The sequence below is a fragment of the Gobio gobio genome (genome assembly GCF_949357685.1).
Source record: "Gobio gobio genome assembly, chromosome: 14".
Lineage (NCBI taxonomy): Eukaryota > Metazoa > Chordata > Actinopteri > Cypriniformes > Gobionidae > Gobio > Gobio gobio.
Genome location: NC_137107.1, coordinates 19,684,215 through 19,709,823, shown reverse-complemented (window position 1 = coordinate 19,709,823; position 25,609 = coordinate 19,684,215). Strand labels below are relative to the sequence as shown.

Genomic DNA, 25,609 nt, shown 5'->3' with positions numbered 1-25,609 from the left:
AGGTCCCGCGGCGCGGAAGGCGTGTTACGCGAATGGCGCGAATTGGACGCGAATTGAGCGTCTTGCGCGTTACACGCGAATGGTGCTTTTGTGCATTCACGCGTTTGAAGCGTATTCGCGTCTGACGCCCGAGTTGAAAATTTTGAACTTTGGCGTCAATTCGCGCCGCGTTAACCAATCAGGAGCCTGCTTGCTGCTGTCACGTGGTAAAGTGACGTGTATGAGAAACCCTGCATAAATTAAAAATAGTACTATTGTGTCACAAAATGTAGTTTTAAGACTTTTTAAGGTGGGAATGTAGTTGTTTATAGCTCAAATATGTGGTTTATTTCTAAAGAGAGCGCTTATAAATAAGTTTATTTATAAAAAATAATCTTGTGTTTTTGGAGTTGTGAGATCCAGGCGATCACCGGGCAATCACTGCTCATAACCCCGGCGAAGGCAGCCTTTCCTCGGCCAGTCCTTCTGGCGTCTGCCGCTGGCTCTGGTGTCCTGTAGTGGTTCGTTTTGTGTAGATCTAACGGCCGAGCTTTGCTCTCATGAATCTATAATTTGTTGTCTGCCAAATCGTTTTGACTGAGGGCAAAGAGAATTTCATAACTTTATATTTTAAGGATATTTAAATATACATGTACTGAAGATGATGTAGGAGTTGCCTGGACCACATTTGTGTGGCTATTAATGCTTAATATATATGTTTAATGAAAATGAAAAGAGGCAGAGTGGTGTTTTATGACATATTTCTCCTGGAGTGCCTTGAACGCGCGTCAATTTCGCTTCAAACGCTCGATTTCTACGCGCGTCCAATTCTCTGCAGACGCGCGAATGCATTCCAAATGTTCGCGCGTGAAACTAGACGCGGTAGATGCGATTTTGACGCTCAATTCGCGTTTGGTGTGAACGCAGCATAAGAGAGCACTACAGCATTCTAACAGTTTAGTGGAGTATCTGCCAGCAGATGCATGAGTGTTGACAATGCAAATATGAGTGTTCACATCAAAAGCGGGACACTGCTCATGCTTTCTCTGTGAAAACTGTTGTTTGGTAATATCTGCTTGGAAATGCACATTTTTGCATTGTATCAGATGCAGAGAAGATTGTAGAAGATGGTGAGCATATTTTGGGTGGGGCACTGAAAATGGATTTTATGGATATTTTTCCCCATCTGGTGCATTTGACGTCAGCTCAGAGGATACAATAGGTTTGGAAAAAAGTATTTTAATAGAAAAAAGAAAAAAATATGTCACCCTTAAGAAACTTGATGCCTGGTTCATTTGGCTATATTTACATAAAAATGTCATCAGGTGGCTGTTCTTTGAAACCATTTTTTGCTTTTGGTTACTGGGCAGCTCGTGTTCTGTTCAGTTTCCCTCAAAGGAGTCACGAAGTCTAGTCTCGAAGATGCTGACATCACTACCTAAATTTAACCCATTGGTCAGCTCATGAAATATTTACCATCATCTGAAGAGGTGAAAGACTCATTTACATAATGAAGCACAGGAAGAGAAAAGGAGAGGCTCTGTCTGTGTGTATGTGTGTGTCGAGACTCGAGAGACCGAGTGAAAGTGCTCGGTCTTCCATTTTGGCATTTCCTGCTCTGTCATTTGAGACTTTTTCCATCCTCAGTGGCAGGTGTCCATAACAACCAGGGCACTGTTTTGGTTACTTCCTTGCTTCGGTTTTTTCCCAGTCTCCACTTTCATTAAGAGACGCAACTGTACTCTTTATAACCATGTAGTGCAGAAACAATTATTGCAACGCCAAAACATCTATCAAATCAGTAAGGAAAGTGATCACAATGGCAAGTAAACTGTAAGAGATTACGCTACAGAGTATAGAAAGTATCTATATAGAGAGAGTGTTAAAGCTTGTGAATCATAGGTGTTTTTTTAGCCTCTGCTTTCGAATTGTTGCCACCTGCCAACAGTACTGTTTGTTTCCCGTTGTATGAAAAACAGGTCCAAATGATCTTTTATACCCCAAAGAAAATGTAATTTTTAAATTCTTCTTTTAATCGTGTTTTAATCGTTATTTGATGGCCAGCTGGTCTGGTTAAATTAAAACTCTTTAAGTTTACTTGTTTGTATATGCCAACTGTGTTTTTAAAATGTTTTTATTAAATGTCTGATTATGCTACAAACTTGATTTCCCTACGGAGATAGATAAAACTGACTAACCAACTAAAGCCTCTTTCCATCGAAATTACCTGGAACAATTTGTCCCAGGAACTTTTTTTCCCCCCAGACCTGTTGCTGTCTACATTTCCATCGCGGTCTAAAGTACTGTGAAGATTAGTCCGGTGACGTAGGACCGCATGCAACTTTCCAGTTCCCACTGGATTTCATCCGCCGCATATAAACTTAGTAAAGCCTGAACCTCAACTTCATTGTTGATTCGAATAGCCAACAACTCTTGCTGCACGCACCGCACTTTGAAAAAGTACTACCTCACGAGCAGGGACGTTTTGAGGGGGGAATTTTTACCCAGAACTTCATTTTAGATCCTGGTTCCTGCAGTCAAAACACGCATACCCCTTTTCCACCAAGGCAGTTTGAGTGCTGGTTCGGAGCCAGAGACTAGTTTCAAATCGGTTGTTTGTCTTTCGACACCCAAAGCACCAGCTCTGAACCAGGAAAGTGATTCTTAAGTAGCACCAAAACATTGCTGATCTAGAAGTAAGAACCACTTGCGTCAGGGACTGGGGGCAGGGTTACCGTGACCAACAAGACGAACACAAACTTGTGAGCGCCATTTTTGAAATAGCAGCTAATTGAGCTAATAGCTGCTCAATTGTAATCTCCGTCTATACAAATTACGGAGAGCTGCACAAATGCGTTGGATTTGCTGTTTTGGGTTCGCAAAGCCATGAGCATCAATAGTAATGCAACGTTCGGCATTGTTGATGGAAGGCTTGCTCAAGATACATCGGCGCTGTGCAGACCGATCGCCGTATGACATCAAAGTACAGCGAGAGCATACGACTCCTTATGCTTTTGAATCGCTCTTGTTATACTTTGATGCCATACACTAATCTGTCTCACAGTGCCAATGCATTTCGAATAAGCCTGGTGTGTTTGTGTTTCCCGCTCCCTCGCTAGCGTTGCTGAGAAAGATAAGACGTGTACAGTGACGTAAGACCTGGATCTGTGGTGGCTCTCTAGCATGTGGAAAGGCAAACCGGTTCTTAGAAGGCTTGTCAGTCGAACCAACTCCGAACTGGCACTAGCACCCGGTTCATGCTGGTGGAAAACTGGTAACAGAGTACCAAAGTCCCTAATTCCTGGGGAAAGTTTCTGCGGTATGCAAAAAAGAAAGACCACATACACTGCAGCTAAATACAGTTGTCACTTCTCTTTGGAGAGTTTAATTTAATTCTGTACACCGTTTTATTTCAGGACTGATTCCTGGATTCCGTAAATTGAACAATAATATAACCGATTAAATTCTGTTGTCACTCACAAAACTTTGCGCTTTGGATTCTGCACGTCCCATGAGTCTTGATGTCCCTAACAACATTTGCATGGTTCTGTAGTGATTGTGACCTGTAACATATTGACATCTCTGTCGCTGCTAATGTGATTTTAGATCCAGTCTCATCATTGATCATTTTCCGTACATGCATTAAATCTAAATTGAATTGGGTGATGATCACACACCATTTTATCTAATAAAGTCCCATCTTTGCCTTTCAGAAATCGAGCAATAGCAGATTATCTGCGCTCCAATGGCTACGAAGAGGCATATTCTGTTTTTAAGAAGGAGGCAGAGTTGGATATGGTAGTTGCACATTTTCACAATAAGCTTTAAAATAAAAAAGGCAGTCCCATTTGATGTGTTAGTAGGTCACATTCTCATTCTGACTTATAATTATTTTAGAATGAGGAGTTGGATAAGAAGTATGCAGGCCTTTTGGAAAAGAAATGGACTTCAGTCATCAGATTACAAAAAAAGGTTGGTACAGGTATAATTTTTTTCAGTAAAAAACAAGGCAATATTTCTAAAATGACTGCACAGATGTCTAATCCCAGTACTTCCTGTATTTTGTTAGGTAATGGAGTTGGAGTCCAAACTAAATGAAGCTAAGGAGGAGATCACTTTAGGAGGCCCCGTGGCACAGAAACGAGACCCCAAAGAGTGGATCCCACGCCCGCCAGAGAAGTACGCCCTCAGCGGTCACAGAAGCCCTGTCACACGCGTCATCTTCCACCCTGTGTTCAGCCTCATGGTCTCCGCCTCAGAGGACGCCACTATAAAGGTGTTTTTTTGGTTCTGTATGTTCATGCATCAGATGTTTTGACTTTGATAGGCGGTACAAGGATGTATGCATATGCTATATGGATGTTTTCTTGTGCCACGTTTCAGTTTTCAAATCCATCTGCTCTCATTCTTTTCTGCTGAGTCACTGGCTATCTCCATGGAGAAATCGTGATGCTCTGGTTTCCCAGGGCAACGGTGCAGCGAGTGGTTCTCAGGACACCAGGCAGTGCAGTTTTAAGCGTTCTCAGTCTGCTTTTCTTTATGCGTTTCTCTGTGCCTTTTTCCATGCCAAGGTCTATAGATCTAGGCTGACAAGCCAGACACACATCAAGATGTTGGGTCTGGGAACATCCCATTAGCAGGGCTCAATCCGAGGGGCGGGATGAACGGTTGTCTTTCAAATCCCCTCTGCACGCAATAGGATAGCGCTACAACCAACCAGAGCAACGAAGAAGGTGAAGCGGAGATAGTTGATAGATTAAACTTTCGCTGTATCCGGTCGGCAAAACTCCGAACTCCTTTAGTGCCGTTCTTTGCTGTGCTGCTTTTGCTAGTTATGTATTGGTTTACTAAGAGGTAATTAACAAAACGGCGGAAAAGAGACTAGCACTGATACTAAAGTGTATTCTGAAAGCTCGTAAAGCTAGATTTAAAATAAGACAACGCATGTTATTATCAGCTATTACGGACATTGACTGTGCGATTGCTGAGACATCGGACAGAGAGAGCAAGACTGATATTTACTGAACGCAGAACGAACCTTGCAAAAGACTTTTAAAAAAATGCCAGTTGAAATAAATGCTGCGTGGAGTAGGGCTGTCATTTTTGAGAAAAATCTAATTCGAACGGATATAAAATATCAAGCAATGTATTAGAATATATTTGAATATCTACGACCCCCCCCAAAAAAAACCCGTGACTTAATGTACTAAGACGCTGTTATTAAGAGACCAAACTCAGTAAACATAATACTAATAACGTATACTATGTACAAAAAATCAGATGAGCCCGGAAATTGAACGCAACGCGTTTAATTCCATGTTAAGCGTTTTTCTCCCATAGAAAACCATTAGGCCATAAGAAAACGCTTAAAGGTCCCATGGCATGGCATTTTTCTATTATTTTATAATGTTTCCTGAGGTGTACTTATATTGTTAGACTTTTACATCAAAAAATGTCATAATTTAGAAATAAAAGGCATTTTTTCAATATTGCTGTTTGCCCTGTGGCTGAATGCCCTGCTTCAAGAGGCGTGTCTACTGTGAGACTTCAGTAAAAACGCCCACTGTTGTGATTGGCTGACATCTTTGTATTTTAAATGAGCGGAGGGGGCGTGGTTTAACTTGGTCTATGAGGCACGAGCAGGCACGAGCTGCTGCCAGAGAGACGGATGGACCTGAGTTCACTTCACATCAGTTCTCAGCATGTCTGAACTGTTGTAGTTACAGCATATACTTCAGGTTATTAGTCTATTTCTAGTCGGAGGGACTGTCACTCATGTCAGAAAGTTAGTAACTTTAGGAAATTATGGATCAGCGCTGACTGGAGACGCGAACCGTTTAGAACGATTCAGTCCGATTTGGTGAACTGATTCGGTTCACTAAAAAGAACCGTTTCAAAAGAAAGATTAGTTCGCCAACCGGACATCACTAACGTACCAGAGACGGAGATCAGCGATTGCTAACAAAGTTATTTATAGTAACTACTGAGTTGTGAGAGCGCTGTCAGTCAGTGCAAGTTTATTGTGTTTGTATCTGAGAGTTCTGAATAAACACGAGTCCCAGTCGCACCGAGTCCGTCTTCATCATTATTACCAACTTTGTAACACATGCAAAGTACCATTACAGCTGTCGAGATGAACGAGTTAAAAGTAAGTGTTGATAATGGCATTATTTTTAAAATAAAATAAAAGCGTCAGTGACGCGCGTTGAGTACACAGCGCAAACAAAGACACAACAGCTGTAATCGAATGTAATCCAGTTTATTGTGGGGCTAGGCTGGCTAGCCCGAATATGCTCACGCTTACCCCCCTTCTGCTTAATCTCACGCCGCGTTTGGTGCCTCCGCTGTGGGCCAGATGCAGTACTGGGGGTCGGGGATGTTGAAGGCCAACGGCCAGTGCAGCCCGAGCTTCGGCGTGTGTGAGGCCGATGTTGAGCAGAAACTCATGACTGTATGCACATTTTAGAACCGATAGACGCGACGAGGACGTACAAAAACACTGACTCACAAGATAGAAAACACGAAAAAAACGTTCTGTCTGGAGAGAGAGAAGCTGCATTGTGTGCACGAATAATAAATAATTAGCTACACATCAGAAATTACTGATCACAGATCAGAAGGAACTGAAAAAAGAAGGAACTGCAAACGAGTGTTTGCATGGGCGTGCCAGATTCTCTGGGCGGAGGAAAGGGAGGAAAACGTTCCTGCTTGGACGTCAAACCAGGAGACTTCAGGATTGGCTCGTCTGGCCTGTCATTTTCTCAAAGGCAGAGAGAGACAGCCAGAACTCGGGTTTACACCGATCAACATTTCTATCCACTTGAGGACAATATTCAGGCTAGGGGAACTCATATTAATGTTGAAAAACCTCATAAAATGAAAATTTCATGCCATGGGACCTTTAACGTGGCTTAATGTACTAAGACAGTGTTATTAAGAGACCAAACTCAGGAAACAACCAAAATACTGTTCGATAGAACTGCGTGTGCTTGGTTTGTTACCACAGTTATCTGCGTGCTTCCTCAGGGATGAAGTTCCCCATTTGCGGCTATCTTTTTCTTCAACTCCCCAGGATCCATCTCGACGAGTGCAGGCAGAGCGCGCGCGTGGTTGTGATTCTCCTGGGAGGGCGAATATGGCCCTAATAACTAATATGGATTTGAAATTATTGAAATCTTGAAATACAGGCAAGGCATATGTATTGTAGATGATTTTGTACATCTACAACAGCCTATACATATATTTTTTATATATATTCGTTTGCACGTGACTGTTTAAAACCCGCGTTTAGACCCGTGTTCTCCCTTGTCCGACCCGACCCGCACCCGTATCCGACAAAGTTAGGATGTTTTTCACCCGTTTCAGCAATATTCGCGGGTACCCGAACCCGTGTGGGACTCTGCACGGCACTTTAAAAACCGAATAGTTTATTTATAGTTCGATTACGGATATTTCACGTCATGTTCGAATGCATATTCGAATATCTGATAAAAAGTGACAGCCCTAGCGTGGAGTCAACCAATCAGCATGTTCAGCGCCCAAGTCCCACCCCCGAAAGTTCCTGAACTTTGAAAAACTACTACCTCGCGAGCAGGGCCGTTTGGAGGGGGAAATATTTACCTGGAACTTCAACAAGACCCTGGTTCCAGCGGTCGAAACACACCGAGTACCACGCCAAAGTTCCTGCGGTGGAAACACACCGAGTACCACGCCAAAGTTCCTGCGGTGGAAACGCAACATCACAACTATTCACTGTTTTCAACCACATAAAGTTTATTTTAGGTTTCAGACATTTATATACACATAAGTACTGGCAAAAAAAATACATTTATAGTTTGTAAAATACACACTGTCTATGGAAATGGCAATAACAATCCTTTCAATTATAAATTGACAAGGTGTTTCATTCATATCAGATACACATTGTGTAGTAACTATAAAGTTTAATCTATTCCCCTACTACACCGGCCACTTTCTTTCATGTATTTTGGGAGAAGTGGATTCATTTATGTGTTGTAAATCTGACTGAACCGGCACAAACTAACATGGCGGTGCCTATTGCGCATTATAGATCAACTGACATGATCGTTAAGGTTTTTAAACGACAAAATGCATTTACTTGCACGTATTTGAGAATCGAAATATCAGGTAGTTGATGACATAGTTAACACATTTGTGAAAACATTCTAGATTGGCGCTCTAGTGCGAAATAGAGCTCGCAAAACTACTTTGTTATACTATTTGTCTAAAAAAAGTAGTTGACATGTCCGCGTTAATACTTGCCTTATGTAAATGACGCTGTGCAGTTTGGTGTTTCTGGGAAAATCCTGCACTGCGTTAAGACTGTGTGTGAGCGGTGTCATGAACTGACCAATATGGTTCACTTATGTGCACTTTGTTCATTCTTTTCTTTTTTTCCATATACACTATCCTTTAAACATTTGGGATCAGAATTTTTTTTTTAAGGAATAATTTTATTTATCAAGAAAACATTAAATTGATCAAAAGTAAAGGTAATCACTTTTACATTTTTACAACAATTATTTCAAATAAATGCAGTTCTTTTGAACTTTCGTTAAAAAAAGATCAGTTTCCACAAAATATTAAGCAGCACAACCATTTTCAACATTGATAATAATAAATATCTCTTGAGCAGCAAATCAGCATATTAGAATGATTTCAGAAGGATCATGTGATACTGAAGCTTTGCAATCATAGGAATAAATTACATTTTAAAATCTATGATCTATAATATATTATAAAAATAATGAATAATTATTATTACTATTATTATTAACAAATATTACTTGTTTTTACTGTGTTTTTGATCAAATAATTGCAGCCTTGGTGAGTATAAGAATCTTTTTCAGAAACATTAAAAAGTATTTCCGAACCCAAATGTTTGAATGGGAGTGTATATTTAGAAATACAAATTGGACAAATGCTATGTATAGTTTTCATAGTAATAATCATATCAGTTATGGAACACCACCGTACATGTAATAATTCTGTTATATAGAATACCTATTCTATATTTTGTTATACATTAATAATATGATTATTTTTTACTATAGTTTTTATTAGCTAAGGGTTGTTTGATTCTAAAAATTTAATTTCTGTGCTGTACCAGAGCACTCGGATGTTTTACTCAAGCTGAATAATCTGTTTTTGAAATTGAGCAACATTACTTTAAAATGTATGTTTATCCCGTTGTGCAGGTTTGGGACTATGAGGCTGGGGATTTCGAGAGGACCCTGAAGGGTCACACTGATTCAGTGCAGGACATCTCCTTTGACCTGACTGGAAAGATGCTGGCTTCTTGCTCCGCGGACATGACCATCAAACTCTGGGACTTCCAGGGCTTTGAGTGCATCAGGACCATGCACGGTACACATTTACTGCATTTGCTCCTTGAATGACCTTTGACCCACCGTGTACTGCAGCCACTACCAATATAGGAGAATTAAAGCTTATTAGTGTGCTGGAGAATCCTCTCTCTGGACGCTGAGACTCAGTCTGGACCTGTTGGTCCGGGGGGAGGGGTAAAGGTTTGTTTGGGGGCAGGATTAACCAGACTGACAGCTTTTAATCTCTCACTCAAATAACAAAGGTGCCTGTTTTAATCATATGCCTGTCCTTTACATCGGTCAGTAACCGACCTTAAAATAAAGATTCAAATTAGTTTTTTTGCTCAACGCAGGATGGATGTGCAAGTCAAAAATCCAGTTGCTTGAACCTAACAGTAACTAAGCTGTTCATCCCACCTTATATTGCATTCATCTTCCTCCCATCCCCAGGACACGATCACAATGTGTCGTCGGTTGCCATCATGCCCAACGGGGATCACATAGTGTCTGCTTCCAGGGATAAGACCATGAAAATGTGGGAAGTGGCCACTGGGTGAGTAATAATGCAGCACATTGTGTGGCTAATTGTGAGCTGAATACTGTTCTCTTTAAGGATTTCAGTGAGTCACATGTTGAGCTCTGAAAATCTTGTCGTTTTTGCCTCAAGAATTTCTTTACATAATTACATAATTAGTCTTTTTTTTTTCTTTTCTCAAAGCAATACAAAACATTCTGGAAGAGTGTGTGTGAATGTATGATTCTCTTGTCTTTCCTCAGTTATTGTGTGAAGACGTTCACGGGTCACAGGGAGTGGGTGCGTATGGTCCGGCCCAATCAAGATGGCACACTGTTGGCCAGCTGCTCTAATGACCAGACGGTGCGCGTGTGGGTGGTGGCCACCAAGGAGTGCAAGGCGGAGCTGCGGGAGCACGAGCATGTGGTGGAGTGCATCTCCTGGGCCCCTGAGAGCGCACACCCCACCATATCTGAGGCTACAGGCTCTGAGGTACTTTGTGTTTGTTTGATGAGGCGTTTCTGGTATTTTTACTGCCTCTTTTTCCCTTTTCTGCATAATGAAAGATACATTTTATTCTGTTAGTAATTTGTCATGTTAACACTCTGCTTGCAGAACAAGAAGAGTGGAAAGCCTGGGCCATTCCTGTTATCTGGATCAAGAGACAAGACCATTAAAATGTGGGATATAAGTACTGGCATGTGCCTTATGACACTGGTAAGTAGGGCTATAGTTCAGGCCGCTTCATTGTATCATATCTATAATCGCGCTGCCTGTGTTCAGAACGGGAAACGAATGCACTGTTTGCTTTTTTTCTCATTGGTATGCATTATTATGGAGGCCCATTTCAACCACATAAGAAAAAAACATGCCTTGTTAAATCATAATTATGACTTGAAGTGTTGAATTTGAAGTTATAGTTATGACTATTTGAAATCATGAGATTTCTAAAGGTGCAGATGTAGGCAAAAAAATGCTTAAACCTATTTAAGAACATTAACATTTGCTTTATAATCTGAAAAATAAAATGTCTATCGTAAAAGAAACTGCAATGTTTGAACAAAACCAATATAAATCTATTTGTAAATGGACCAGTGCAAGCATTTTTTGGTTATATGCATAGATACAATATAAGAACAAAGAAACAGTGCAAATGTCAAATACACAATTAAACAAAGTTACAAATGAAATGGACATTGCTTTAATTTCAGGAAGGTCTACTAAAATTAAGCGTATAGCTTTATAAATTGATAGATAAATGCTTATTAAAGCTAAAGTTATTCATTCAAGAGCTGTGACACAATTTCTCTTTGCCTTTTGTTGTTTGATTCACATGAATGGCTCCAGGTTTTAGGGCTGTAATCAACCAAAGAAAATCTTGGTCGACTGAAGTCCTGAAATTTTCGACTAAAAATCAACTAAAAATGACGTTAGGAAAAAAAAAACTTAAATTAATTAGCTGCGCAGTATTTGGTAGCCTTGTTGTCTGCCTAAATGAATTATAAATAAACACAAAAAACTAGGCTATTTGAAGTATACTAAATAGTATAATTACATTATAATAGTATAAATACTAAATTATTTTGCAATGAAATGAGTTGCATCTCGTGCACCTGCGCAATATCATAGCCTATGATTTCCGAAAATATAGTAACTGTTACTATGTTGTCAACTAGTGATATCATCACAAGAACTTTTGAGGAATATGCAACATAATTTAGACAATTGTTTTTGTCAAATGTATTCTAATAACTGACAGACACTAATATACTATAATACTCTGTGCAGCTCAAACAGGAGCTCAGCTAAACTTCACGGCTGAGAAATGAATAGACTATAAGGCTTTTACTCTTAAACACAAAAGGCACGTCCGTTTTAATAAAAAAGGAATATTTATTAAACAAGCCAGATCAAGAGCAGAAACTAAATAAAGTGCATAACTGAAAAATAAAGCATACGCTCAACACTAATACAAACAGTGGCCACACTGCGCATTAGGCTCCAAATAAAAAACATTGAAATATGGCAATTCTGATATGTTCATATAGCGTACTCAAAACAGACGGGGCAACCTAACGCATACAAGTTAGCTTACCGTTTTTAGGTGATATGACATGTTTGTCGTCAAGCTGTGATATGCAAACTGTTGCTTGCAAAATGTGCATTCGTCTTTTTTCCCCATTTTCTATTTATAAAAAAATGCTGCCACACTGCCGATGTCTTTGTTGACATGGTAGAAGAAGACTGACTAGGAAAACGCTCTCACAATTAAATAAATAATATAGCCTACAGCAAACTAGCCTAACGTTACTTCAATCTGTCTCTCTTCTCTTGTGGGTTGGGCTAATCCAAAATAAGTTAAAACAATGGGGGTGTTCTGAAGACAGACTGTTACCTGTGAAACAGGGGTGCTCTGAAAACACCCCCATTAGCAATTAGTGCTTTCCACCTGATGAAATGAACGCGGCCAAACTGATTAAATGAAAGCAGCAAAAAATCGACCAATCAGAATTTTGGTCTAGCCAGAACGTATCGACTAATAGTCGACTAATCGACTGGGAGATTACAGCCCTACCAGGTTTCAGGTTTATTAGACTGCTGCCCCTTTAAGACAGAATGCAGATCTAATAATATAATTCTCCAATTTCTCCAAACTATTATTCCCATTTAAGATATAAACTGGGTTTAAGTGAATACTCTCCAAGCTAGTCATTTTGACACTATTTGTTGTGTATTTAATGGTTTAGACGTGTACACAAAGCATGTATACATGTATAATGTACAAGTCAGTCCGTTTTGCAGACACACATAAGCCGCCTTGAAGTCTTGCATGGATTATTGTGCATTTAATAGCTCTTTTTATTAGCAAACACGTCCTGCAATTTACAACAATCACAGATTGTGCTGATTCTGACTTTAAGTTTTAGGGAGGAACCAATGCTCACAGGTGTGACGGGAAGGAAGCTGTGCTAGACAGAGCGCGGCTAGTTTTTAATAGTTTTACCTCCATATCATCTTTTTATAATCCTTGGAAGTCAAAAATCGAAAATAAAATTAGATTAATATCGTAATATGATAAGTTTAGTCTGTAATCTTTTGTTTAGTTCTCATGACCATCGTCACTCATTGTGTTGTGCGCTCTGTAGCACAACACAACACTTTCTCTCTCCGTCTCTTCCTCTTTTCCTCTCTTTTCAGTACCCATCCCTAGTTGTAATTATGATAAAAAGAAATGTGCATAAGTAATTATAAGTAATGCGAGTAATATTATAATTATTAAATGTAGTATTTTTGTATTATATCGTAGTATAAAATAATTACGATTTACAAAAGCATGCCATTTTATAGTTGCATGACATTAAAAGTAGCAGCTAATTGCTTCTGCTTATTTCTCATGCTGGAAATGGGAAGTTGCATTGCATTGTGGGTTGTAGTACCCAGTACAGTGTGCTCCGTTTTATATTACACATTTTTGCAAATGTGTTCTTGGTATTTAATACAGAAAGTTTGCGTTGGACTATTTTGAGCCGTCAGTGTGCATATAATGTGGTACTGCTCCGTATTTGTTTGATGAAATATTAGCAACATCTTTTTCAAATTCCAAGCTCTTCATTCATCTTTTACTTCTCTCGCGCCTCAGGTTGGCCATGATAACTGGGTGCGTGGAGTTCTGTTCCATCCGGGTGGGAGATTCGTAGTGAGCTGTGCTGATGACAAGACCCTTCGCATCTGGGACTATAAGAACAAGCGCTGCATGAAGACCCTGTGTGCCCATGAACACTTCGTTACCTCTCTGGGTAAGCCAAGCCGATACTGTCGTCTGGAAATGCATGGCGGTTGACATTTGGCCTTATTACACGGTTATCAAAGCATCCATTAATTCAACGTCATCTCTCTTCCACAGATTTCCACAAGACTTCTCCTTACGTGGTGACGGGAAGTGTAGATCAAACGGTCAAAGTGTGGGAATGTCGCTGAACGCCATAGGATCTGCCCCTTCCCTTTCCCCCCAGCACCACCACTTTGGCCACTCCCACACCTGCTCTTCAGGATGCACTCATTACTATGGTTACCACCTCATCCAGCTCTCTTCTAATTACTATTGTCCTTTTATGTAAATTACTCTGGATGTAGTTTGAGCTTATTAAATGTTACACAAGACACTCACAAGGAGAAAAAAATTAGTCAAAAGTAAAACAAGTATTCTTGCATGGTGAATCCAAAACTTGTATACTGTAAATTTTTTGCTTCTCATCTAAAGTACCGTAGGGATGCAGAGCACAGGTGCTGCTCTCGCCTCGAGCGTTTCTCACCAGAAGGCAGAATGATGCTGTTTGGGGAATTCAGGATACAGGGCACTCAAAACCGTTTACGTTTTCTTTCCTTTGACGTTTGTCGCATTCTGCTTTACAGAAAAGAAAGACTTAACATTTAAACTGACTGAAGATGAGCCGCTTAACGCGTCCGTTCCGGGGGTCTGCAATGTAGTTTCACCACATGAACGTCTGGATGCGCAGCTCTCCCCTTTACGAGAAGATTCGTCACTTTAAGAAGCGCTAAATAGTAGGATACAACTTCAGTTCTCATTCAAAGCTCATCCATGAAGTCCTTCTCCATTTTAAAAACGGGCTTATTGAAGCCGTTTAGGCAAACCTACATGCTATCCTGTTAGAAAAGGAGTGCAGAAGACACAAAATGAGAAGAGTAATCTCTTTTTATAAGGACATGGATCAGTAAAGTGCACTTGTCCCTGGAGGCTATAGTGTTTCACGCAGGGTTTACATTGTTTTTGTTTTCTTTTTTTTTGTACAGAAAATATAAATCTGACACCCTCCATCACCACAACTTGGTATTGGAGGACCTTGATATACTTTATTTACTGATAGAGGGCAAGTGAAGTGCCATTTTGCTCATTCTTAATTGCGCACACTCTCCCTTTTCAGGACCGTGGGACAAAACACTTCACACAAATGCAGCTACATCTCATCCACGTCCTGATTTAGCGCCTCTACTATATTTCCCAGCTTTCGCTCTGACCGCCCACATTCTGCCTTGCTATTCTCAAAAATGACTTCATTCGTTCATAGGTTTCATGAACCCCCTCCTGGCGAACCACTCGACGTCATTTGATATAGCGCTTTCATCGCTTTTTCATTCTGCTGCTTGCCTGCTCTGCCTGTGTGCAGGAGACGTTGCCCGTACAGGCTTTTTTTGGCGTACTCCGTGGTACTGCTCGGTCACCGTGTGCCGATGAGCGATCTTTAATCAGTCTCTCTTGAATCGGGGAGGTTTTTGGCATTGCAGAGGAAGACACTCGCTGTCCTGGACCTTGTGGAGTTTGAGGACGACCCCTCCGTGGTAGATCGACGTGCAATATCTATAGGCTGCTCTGTGTTGACTATTAAGGTGTGTATGTGTTTTCTATGAACACATCTATAGGAAGATGGCCTCCTGATCAGATTTACGGGGCAGACAGACAAAGAGTCCGACAAGAGCAAGTTTAAAATGTTCTCCACTGGCTGCCGTGCAAGGCAACACTTAGCATCTTATAAGACTACATCAGTGGTGAGTAGTTTGCTGTGCTTGCTGGTCCGCAGCGTACTGTTTTGAACAGTAGAGTCATGTATGCCCAAACACTGCCATCCCAAAGCTGTGTATGTAGAATCTATGGGTGTGTGTGTGTGTGTGTGTGTGGACGTCACTTCCTGTCTGTGAGCACACAGCAGACTCTGACTCCAGCTATTCGCTTTCTCTGCCTTGTTAATGTACTGAGAATCCCCAATATCGAGGACTTCATTCTGCTTTTTGTGGTCTCACTGTTGACACACACTCATGCACTCACTTAAATAAATAATTGTTCATCAGTATATCTTGATGTCATTGTTTGCAACATAATTAAAATAATAAAATATCTGTAAATATAAATCATCCCATCTGTTGGCGTTGTTTTTTCAGTTGTGTTTTTCCAAAACAGGTTGTAGACAGGTGGAATTCAATATTACTCGACACAATTTGAGGAGAAAAACAAGCTTACAAACACAACATAAATTATTTTAAAATACATTTGAATTAAAATGTCATTTATATCTTGCTCAATCTTTTAAGACTGAACATTAGTCTGGGGAGTCTGCTCTGTATTTTCTACCGCACAAGAGGCGTGATCAACGGGCATAGTTCAAATGACTCTGTACGCAATTGGATGGTCCTTCAACCAATCAGACCAATGATTCGGGTGACGTACAGCTGCAGGGCGAAATCAAATCACCGGCAGATCTGGCTGGGTTTACCCAGTCTAGTTAAACCTGCCAATAGTGCGCCACGTGGATAAGCCGGTTTGTGATTGGTCCCTGCAGATTTGTAACAGAAGCAGGATAGAAAAATGTACAGGTTTCCAGCCTGAGCTGCAGGGCGAAATCAAATAGCCGGCAGATCGTCTTAATTCATATCCATAATTATTTACTGTTATTTATGTATTTAGATATTTGCATGTTTCCTGGAAGACAAATGAAGTACAATTTACCTTCATACCTACTTTTAAATTCAAAAAGTCTAAGTCAGGTTTGCTGTCTGCATGTATTAATTTGGTTTGCAGGAGACCAAAATAAATCAATAATCTTATTACCCTCAAAAGTAATATAATTGAATATTCAGACATTAAGCAGAACTGATTAAGGCATCGTTCTTATGTTAAATCCCATACAGAGCTCTTTAAATGAGACTGCTCATTGAATATTTGGTAGGCCTAATCCATGTACTGATTCGGTTACGTTACGTCAGCCTTTGATCTGCCACAATGACTTGCACATCTGATGATTCCATGCCTGAGAAACTTCAACAGGCTGGCACCAAAACACTGGTTTCCACGGAAACAGTGGATGAATCCGCATGGACACCGCACTGAAGATGTTGATTTCATGAAGGTTGAAAAACAATACGTTTTCATTGAATTTCTCTGCCAGTCATTTGTTTGTAGACAATCTGGCATTCGAGAAACTATAAACGTGCAATGTTCCTAATAGAGAGAGGGTTATAAAAAGACACCACTAATATAATGTGTTTTAATGTGGTTAGGCTTCATTACATCCCCAGTGATGAGGATATTGGGGACAGGGCTGCTTCTCTAACATATTTCAGCCCACTACATCAGACATGTAGACAGCCGCTCCTGTATCCTGGCAACAGTCACTGTGTGTGTGTGTGTGTGAGACCGAACGCTCAGTTCTCTCTATGGAGTCTAATGAGATGGTCATTGTTTGTAACGGACACCATATGACCACACAAGCATTAACACAATGGCCAACCATATCCCATTTTAGCCAATGTCTTCATTTTTCACTTGTTGGTCTGTCTTAAATCGTGAGAAAGCAATGAGCTACACAGAACAAGTGTTCATAATGACAATTTCAATTTGATGCTGTTATGATTTTATTGACACAGAAAGTATTAAGTTATTAGCATCATTGTAATAGCAGTAGTAATAGGTATTTTTTGATGTATGTTTGGAGTATAACATAAATACTATGGTACATGAATAGTATTTATTCAATATACACCGATCAGGCATAACACTATTACTTCCTTATATTGTGTTGGTCCTGCTTTTGCTGCCAAAACAGCCCTGGCCCGTCGAGACATGGACTCCACTAGACCCCTGAAGGTGTGCTGTGGTATCTCACACCAAGATGCTAGCAGCAGATCCTTTAAGTCCTGTAAGTTGCGAGGTGGGTCCTCCATGGATCGGACTTGTTTGTTCAGCACATCCCAGATGCTCGATTGGATTGAGATCTGGGGGATTTGGAGGCCAAAGTGTACATGGTCTGCAACAATGCTTTGGTAGGTGGGACGTGTCAAAGTAACATCATCACACTGCCATGACCCTGTCGCCGGTTCACCACTGTTCCTTCCTTGGGCCACTTTTGATAGATACTGACCACTGCAGACCGGGAACACCCCACAAGAGCTACAGTTTTGGACCAGTTGTCTAGCCATCACAATTTGGCCCTTGTCAAACTCGCTCGCCCATTTTTCCTGCTTCTAACACATCAACTTTGAGGACAAAATGTTCACTTGGTGCCTAATATATCCCACCCACTAACAGGTGCCATGATGAAGAGATAATCAGTGTTCTTCAGGGGTTCTTCACCTGTCAGGGGTCATTATGTTACGCCTGATCGGTTTATTATCTCTGTTTCAATCCATTTCTGTACTATGGTACCACCACAACAATATTTGTAATCCATCCATCTATTTATTTATCTATCTGAGAGCTAGTTCACCACTAGAGGGAGTGCTGACATTAAAAAACTGAATCTTAGACGTTTGTCTTTAACCCTGCATTCAAAATCTGGATACGATTTTTGCATTCCTGGATCCATGAACGTAAGCTTATGAAAGACAAATAAGTTTTTCAATTAAACCCAATATTGTATCTGATCAGTAACTTCTTATTATTGAGTGAATGCAAAAATCTAAATTGATCATCCCACATATTTTCTAACAAAACAAAAACAACATAAATATTACTCTGGAATGTCTTCAAACAAAGCATATTCATTTTACTGGCATAAACTTTCACTGTCAGATGAATTTGTCTTTCATGCTGAAATAGTTCATAATACAGTATCAAAAATGTGAGATATGGGATATACTAAATGTATTTATATGCATTTTTTGAGACATATAATTCATAGATTTACACAAAACTACCAAAAACTAAAAAATTATTTGCAAAGCTTCATGATCCCATGGGTAAAAATAGACCCAAATGCAAATGGTTATATCTCTTTTTAAAATAAATATATAAATTAATTACGTGTATTTTGATAGTCTTTGTAAAGTTTGGTTCCCGTACTAAAAACTATATGCATTTCTATGTAGCCTTGGTCAAAATGGACCTTAACCTGTATTAATTTACAAAAATAGATACTACTAAGATATATATATCTAAAATGCAGCCTATTGTTTGCATGTCAAGAAATAAACCCCACAATCTCGATATTTTATCCATTGTAAAAATTTGATATTTACCTCAATTTTGTTTCTTTTCAGTTCATAGAATTATAAAATATAAATCACTTATAGTATACAAATACAGAGATGTTCTGTTTTCTGTTTGCAGTTGATTTACAGAGGTCCGAGGAGAAATACATCTCGCTTTATCATCATCCTCACAGCCTGCAGTGATCCAGTAATAATAGTTATGGGGAGGGGCTGTGAATAGCAGTTAGACGGCTGACTCTCTGTCCTACATAGCCTACTGACTATAGTTAGCGAAGTCTGTGCCGTCTAATACATGATGAGCTGCATGTGTCGGCATCTGCTGTTTATGTGTGAAACACTGGCATGCATAGTGTGTGTGTGTATTTGTGTGCATGTATTATCATATCTTTCTTACGCACCTCTGAGCTCAGCGCTGATTGGCGGAGGCACTCTGACTGTGTGCTGGTCATTCTAGGGTATCCCTACAAATCAGCCAATCACAATCTGTTGCCATGCAAGAGCTCATTCATAGAGCTGTCAGCATGGCACGAGCCACAATGCTGTTACAGCAACACATAAACAAGTGTGTTTCTTCACAATACTGCATCTTCAAATAATACAAGTGCCATTAAAAAGACTTCATATTGTGAAATAGACAGAATTGTATAAATTATGAAGTCAGACCATCTTTCAAAGCAATAGAGGTCAGTATTGAATGTATTCCTGTTTATGTTTTTAAGACGTTTGGAGTCGTAAATACGTTATTAAATCAATTATACGATGTGCTTGGATATACAATTAATTTAATGATATATTTAAATACTGAGAAGCTTTCCAGACCTGAAAGAAGATTAATTTGTCTGACTCGCTTTACTACAAAGCAAACCGTGCAAACCGTATTTTGCTTTTAGATAGATGTTACTTATTTAAATTACTTAGGAAATATATTCAGAGATATTGTGAAAATCATAATAAATAGTTTGTTCAGTAACCGAGCTAACCTGTAAAACAAGCTAGGCTGAATATTTGATAGTTAACGTTACGTCACTCGTGACTGCGTCTGTTCACCGCGCCCTCGGTTGCTCAAGAACTTTTATTAATGGCAGGATAAAGTTAAACACACACCAGACAAACATGCTGGTGTACGACTACCGCACAAAATAAAAAATCTTTGTAAAGTGCGCAGATATTTTTGCAGTTTGTTTTCGTCGGTATACAGTGAACATTCACTTTCAAGTTCAACAAGCCTAACCACGATCTGGGCGTGGCATTTTAGATACTCGTTCAGGATGATATTGGCTCACGTTCTATGGCAAGCCGTCTTCACATGTAGGCCTACTCCTTGAAACTAAAACCCTAGTTACCTAGTGTTCTAGTAACCAGTGTTGGGGGTAACGCATAACAAGTAACTTGAGTTATGTAATAATATTACTTTTTCCAAGTAACTAGTAAAGTAACGCATTTCTTTTCAAATTTACAACAAAATATCTGAGTTACTTTTTCAAAAAAGTAACGCAAGTTACACATTAATTTGACTGACAGCTCTCCTGTCCCCATGTTGAGAAAAATAAGTGCAGAGGTGTTGTGTGTAAACATGATGGTTATTGTAGTTCCAGACTAAATGTGAGCATTTATCTCGCTTGCACAATAAAGATTCTGTACTCCTCAAAATGAATAAAATCAGTCAAATGCAAAATCTGAGTACTATGCAAACCTCCAATAATTAAATGTTAAATAAATCAACTATTTGTATGCATAATCTACCTTTATATTTAATTTACCAATGTCTTGCTGCTTACCTTTGATGATGAAAATGCGTTAATACTGTTAATGCGTGAATTTGCATTTTTACCACAGCCCGGGGCTTATTATTTAAATTTTGGTATGAAGAGGTCTTTACCGTTGCACAAAAATATAACCTTTTTGTTATAAACAAAAACAAAAACAAGCCCAGCCCAGGTGAGAAAAAGTAACACAAAAGTAACGTTACGCATTACTTTTCTTAAAAAGTAACTAAGTAACTCAATTAGTTACTTTTTAAGGGAGTAACGCAATATTGTAATGCATTACTTTTCAAAGTAACTTTCCCCAACACTGCTAGTAACAAAAAAAGATTACTATCTATTTCAGTTAACTACTTTTTTGTACACAGTAGCAACTAGTACTGATCTTATTAGAAATTGTTCCAATTGTTAATAGTAAAATATTGATTAATAGTTCGATTTTTAATTGAACTATACAGTAGTCATTTTGACTAGTCATTACATGTGACGAGTAAAAAAAAAAATCTGATTCTAACTAGTGAGACAAGAAATGTTACTAGAAATAACTGCGATAGATAGGCCCTGTCCCAAATTTAACCCTAAGCCCTCACAATCTTCCCCAGAGTCCATACTTTCATGACGTAATGCCACTTTGGCCCTGTCCCAAATGGCACACTCTGTTAAGTCCACAAGACTGTAGGGTGTCCCATTTGCCATTTTAGGTTTCAGGACAGAGCTTTTGAAAGTGTGGCCTTGGAGGAAGATCACAAGGGCTTAGGATTGCATTTGGGACAGGGCCTTTGACTCTGTTGCGGAGCTCGCTTCAGTGCACAAAAGTGTGCATCGAGGGCGCATATCGGCTGCAAAGGGGGCACTCACGAGCACCCATCCCTGACAAATGGGAGACATTAAGGTCTTGTGGACTTAACGGACACATGGATGCGGCAGCCATTGTAAGTCCACGAGACCGCAAGTGCACATGAAGTGTCCCGGGACAGGACCATACTAGTGTTTCAAAAGCTAATACTAACGACTAGTGACAACTAGGCTAAGAATGAAGTACTAGTAGCTAATGAATAAAATTAGAATACATATCAACAACAATTAAAATACATACTAGTTAGAAGTGAATGGTTAATAAATTAATCACAGATCCTCATAGAATTAAAAGGGAATAAATGCATTTTGTTACCATTTAAGGGGTCATGAATTGAGAAATCAAATTTTCCTTGAGCTTTTGACATATAAGAGCTCATCATTCTATACAAATATCCAGTAATTTTCAGAACTGAACACTTCCTTGTTAGTCTAAAAACAGCTTTTATTGAAACCAAGGTCTGAAAATGACTCGTCGTGGAATGTGCCGATATATGATGTGATATATGATGTCATAGATATTTGAAAGAACGCCTCTGCAGAAGAAGAAGATCAACGCCTACATTGTTACATGACAAGTAGTAAGTAAATAACATACATGACGCAAATACTGGATCGAGCGACTAAACGATAAACATGACTTTGAAGAGTATAAAGTGTTGTGGAAAAAGACAGTCGCTGCATAACCTTTTGACTCCAACATTAGAAATGTGCGGTTGAACTTTATTTTTAATCTTTTATTTTAAGATCGCGCAAATAAGACCCTGTGCATTTGTTCACTCCATTTCACAGTGGATTCCTTTGTAAACAAGACTTGCAGAGAGACTGAAATAAAAAAAACGATGATGTGCCTTCTTGGATCCGAGAGGAACGGCGCAACACACTTGTGTGAGTAAAAAAGTTTTTACTATGTGTCATTATTGGTTTGTTACAGATCGTTTGATACTGATTATGTGTATGTGTCTAACCAAAATCACAGAAGAGTCTTGAAACTTATTGTAATATGCAACACAGTTACCCAATCACAGGGTCGTAACCACCATAGGCATAATTTTCCCCAATAATTGGAAATGGCCAAATCATGATATGGCGCAATATATGATATTTATTAATGCTGCTCTCCATTACGCACCGCTCTGTTTGTTGTTAAGATGATAGGCTGGTCTGCCTCAGTGGCCTAACAGTGCTCGTCAATGTCAAACTTATGGCCAATCAGATCAAAGAAGGCGGGGCTTACTATTGACAACAGGCAAGTGTGAATTCTAACACAACACTTTTAGTTTTTACAGTGAAAGAGTGTATGATATAAGTAGCTAAACATCATATTTGACAACTGTTTTATGGATATGTTTAACGACCCGCACTAGTGATGCTTCCATCCACCTTTTTTTATGCGCATTTTAGAATATCGTATAAAAAAAACACAAGATGGAAACGCCAAAAGATAAATTCTAAAAATGTGCATAAAAAATGTATGCGCTCAACTGAGTCGGATAAAAAATGTATCCAATAAGAAAACATGCGCATAAACCACGATGGAAACACATTTACCGAATAAATTCCTCAATGTGCATAAAAAAAAGAATGTGACTTTGCGATGAGAAGGCATAACTGGACCAACCTACAGACAGATCTTGTTGCATAGCATCTGAAATGCTGTTTTGGTCATTCTGACATGCCTGAGCAAAGTCTGTTGTCAAAGTGTTTCAGTATAATTAGTCTTATACGTCATCGTTCCCAAACAGCAGGCATCCGCTTCAGAAAGCAGATAACATCACCGTGTTTATTTTGTTTAGTCTGTGTGCTCATATATTTTATTATAGGCCTATATAGCTAACAAAAGTGAGTGCACCCCTCACATTTAGGTAAATCTTTTCATGGGACAACACTGAAGAATTGTCACTTTGCTACAATGTATAGTATAGTGAGTGTACAGCTTGTATAACAGTGTAAATTTGCTGTCCCCTCAAAATAACTCAATACACAGCCATTAATGTCTAAACCGCTGGCAACAAATGTGAGTTTCACATCTACAATAATTTTACGATGCGACGACAATAGTTTTTGTGCGCAAAAAAAAATAAAAATAACACCTTTATCCAACTTGTTATTGTCTTCCGTGTGTGCCTCCACGACGCATGCGCGAGAATATGACGTAGCGCCGGGGTTCGGGAATCCATGAAATGCACACTTTAGTCCCATTTTGAGAACTACGCCGAGACCTAAAGCACGATCAATAGCTTAGATACGCGCGTCTTCCTCTGCTTGTAAACAAATCGCTTCTGGGTCATGTGTACTAACGACGGATCTGCGTCATATTCTGGCGCATGCGTCGTGGAGGCACACACAGAAGACAAGAACAAGTTGGATAAAGGTGTTATTTTGATTTTTTTTGGCGCACAAAAACTATTGTCGTCGCATCGTAAAATTATTGTAGAGTCACTGTGGTGAGATGGACTTTGTAACGACGTTTTAAGTGCCTTTTATGGGTCTTGTGAGTGTAAATGTACTGAATGCCAATGGAGGCCTATCTGAAGCCTTTCTCAGCCATCAGCTTTCAACAAAAATATCTTCATTTGTGTTCCGAAGATGAACGGAGGTCTTACGGGTGTCGAACGACATGAGGGTGAGTAATAAATGACAGAATTTGTATTTTTGGGTGAACTAACCCTTAATCATAACAATGTAGGCAGGTTTGTAATCTCTGAGATCCCAAATGCGAGGTAGTTAGTTAGTAATTTTGATTTCCATGATCTACATATGTGCATTTTAAGATATTCTGAACGCCAAAAATTAGATAACAATAGCTTGAAAACCATGTCAGTGAGCAGATATGACTGATAAAGTTTGTCAGTGAAGACTAAACATATGTTTAACGGCTATTTATGTTTTTTAATAATTTTCATAATACATGTTAATTTACTGAAGGCTACCAGGAAAGGTAACTAAATGTATTAAATTAATTCACAATATGTACTCCTTCATTACTAATATTATGCCCAATACAGGCTGAAAAAAACAGAGCTTTTTTATTAACTGAAAGCTACAAATGGAATTATATTAATTTACAATCGGCACACATTCATTACTATTATTCATTACTACACATACTATGCCTAATCTGAAGAAAATGGCATTGTTAATATTTCTTGTTTGTTAATTATATTATTTAAATGACATTACATAGGCCTATTTCAATTTTATGGCGAAGTTTATTAATTTGCCTGAATATTTGTGTCATTTGTTTAACATTTCTGACTTAAAGAAGCAGCTGTCAAATATGAAATGTTTAGTTTAACCATATCTCGAACTTGACGTCGAGTCGTGCAGCTAAAATTCGCGCTCAGCCTCAGCAGATTCTGTGCGTACATAAAGCCTGCCTACTCTGATTTGATTGGTTTTCTCAAAATATTTTGACATTGACAAGCGGTCACAGACCAATGAGGCTCAGATCAACGCACACACCTCTGCTTCTGACCTGCGCTCTGTTGCAGATTAAAAGACGAGACGAGACGAAGCCTCCCGCCAGTTTCATAAGTTATAAAGGTTAATCACACATTTTTTAGGATTGGATAGGATGCTGAGCACGTGAACTCAACTTCTTTGGTGAACCATGGCTTCAGCCCAGCCCCCCTAAAATGAGCCTAGTGATGCCCATGGGTTCCACTCAGAACAGGCCTCGCCATGGTTCACCAAAGAAGTTGAGTTCACGTGCTCAGCATCCTATCCAGAGGTTGGCTTTGCAAAATAGACGTATGAGTGCTGCCAGGATTGCTGCAGAGGTTAAAGGGGTGAGGGGTCAGCCTGTCAGTGCTCAGACCATACGCCGCACACTGCATCAAATTGGTCTGCATGGCTGTCGTCCCAGAAGGAAGACTCTTCTAAAGATGATGCACAAGAAAGCCCGCAAACAGTTTGCTGAAGACAAGCAGACTAAGGACATGGATTACTGGAACCATGTCATGTGGTCTGATGAAACCAAGATACACTTATTTGGTTCAGATGGTGTCAAGCGTGTGTGGCGGCAACCAGGTGAGGAGTACAACGACAAGTGTCAGTCAGGCATGGTGGTGAGTGTCATGGTCTGGGGCTGCATGAGTGCTGCCGGCAGCTGCAGTTCATTGAGGGAACCATGAATGCCAACATGTACT

General features: G+C 39.5%; 1 protein-coding gene across 1 annotated transcript in view; it reads left to right on the top strand.

The window, feature by feature from the left end:
* pafah1b1b (platelet-activating factor acetylhydrolase 1b, regulatory subunit 1b) overlaps positions 1 to 15,772 on the top strand; it is a 41,393-nt gene extending 25,621 nt beyond the window's left edge. Inside the window, exons 3-11 of the mRNA XM_079835274.1 lie at positions 3,693 to 3,777; positions 3,877 to 3,951; positions 4,049 to 4,255; positions 9,198 to 9,366; positions 9,777 to 9,879; positions 10,104 to 10,332; positions 10,456 to 10,557; positions 13,481 to 13,637; positions 13,745 to 15,772. Of these exons, the coding sequence (XP_079691400.1) occupies positions 3,693 to 3,777; positions 3,877 to 3,951; positions 4,049 to 4,255; positions 9,198 to 9,366; positions 9,777 to 9,879; positions 10,104 to 10,332; positions 10,456 to 10,557; positions 13,481 to 13,637; positions 13,745 to 13,818 (1,201 nt within the window). The 3' untranslated portion in view covers positions 13,819 to 15,772. The remainder of the gene's footprint in view (positions 1 to 3,692; positions 3,778 to 3,876; positions 3,952 to 4,048; positions 4,256 to 9,197; positions 9,367 to 9,776; positions 9,880 to 10,103; positions 10,333 to 10,455; positions 10,558 to 13,480; positions 13,638 to 13,744) is intronic.
* Positions 15,773 to 25,609: the final 9,837 nt, after the last annotated feature.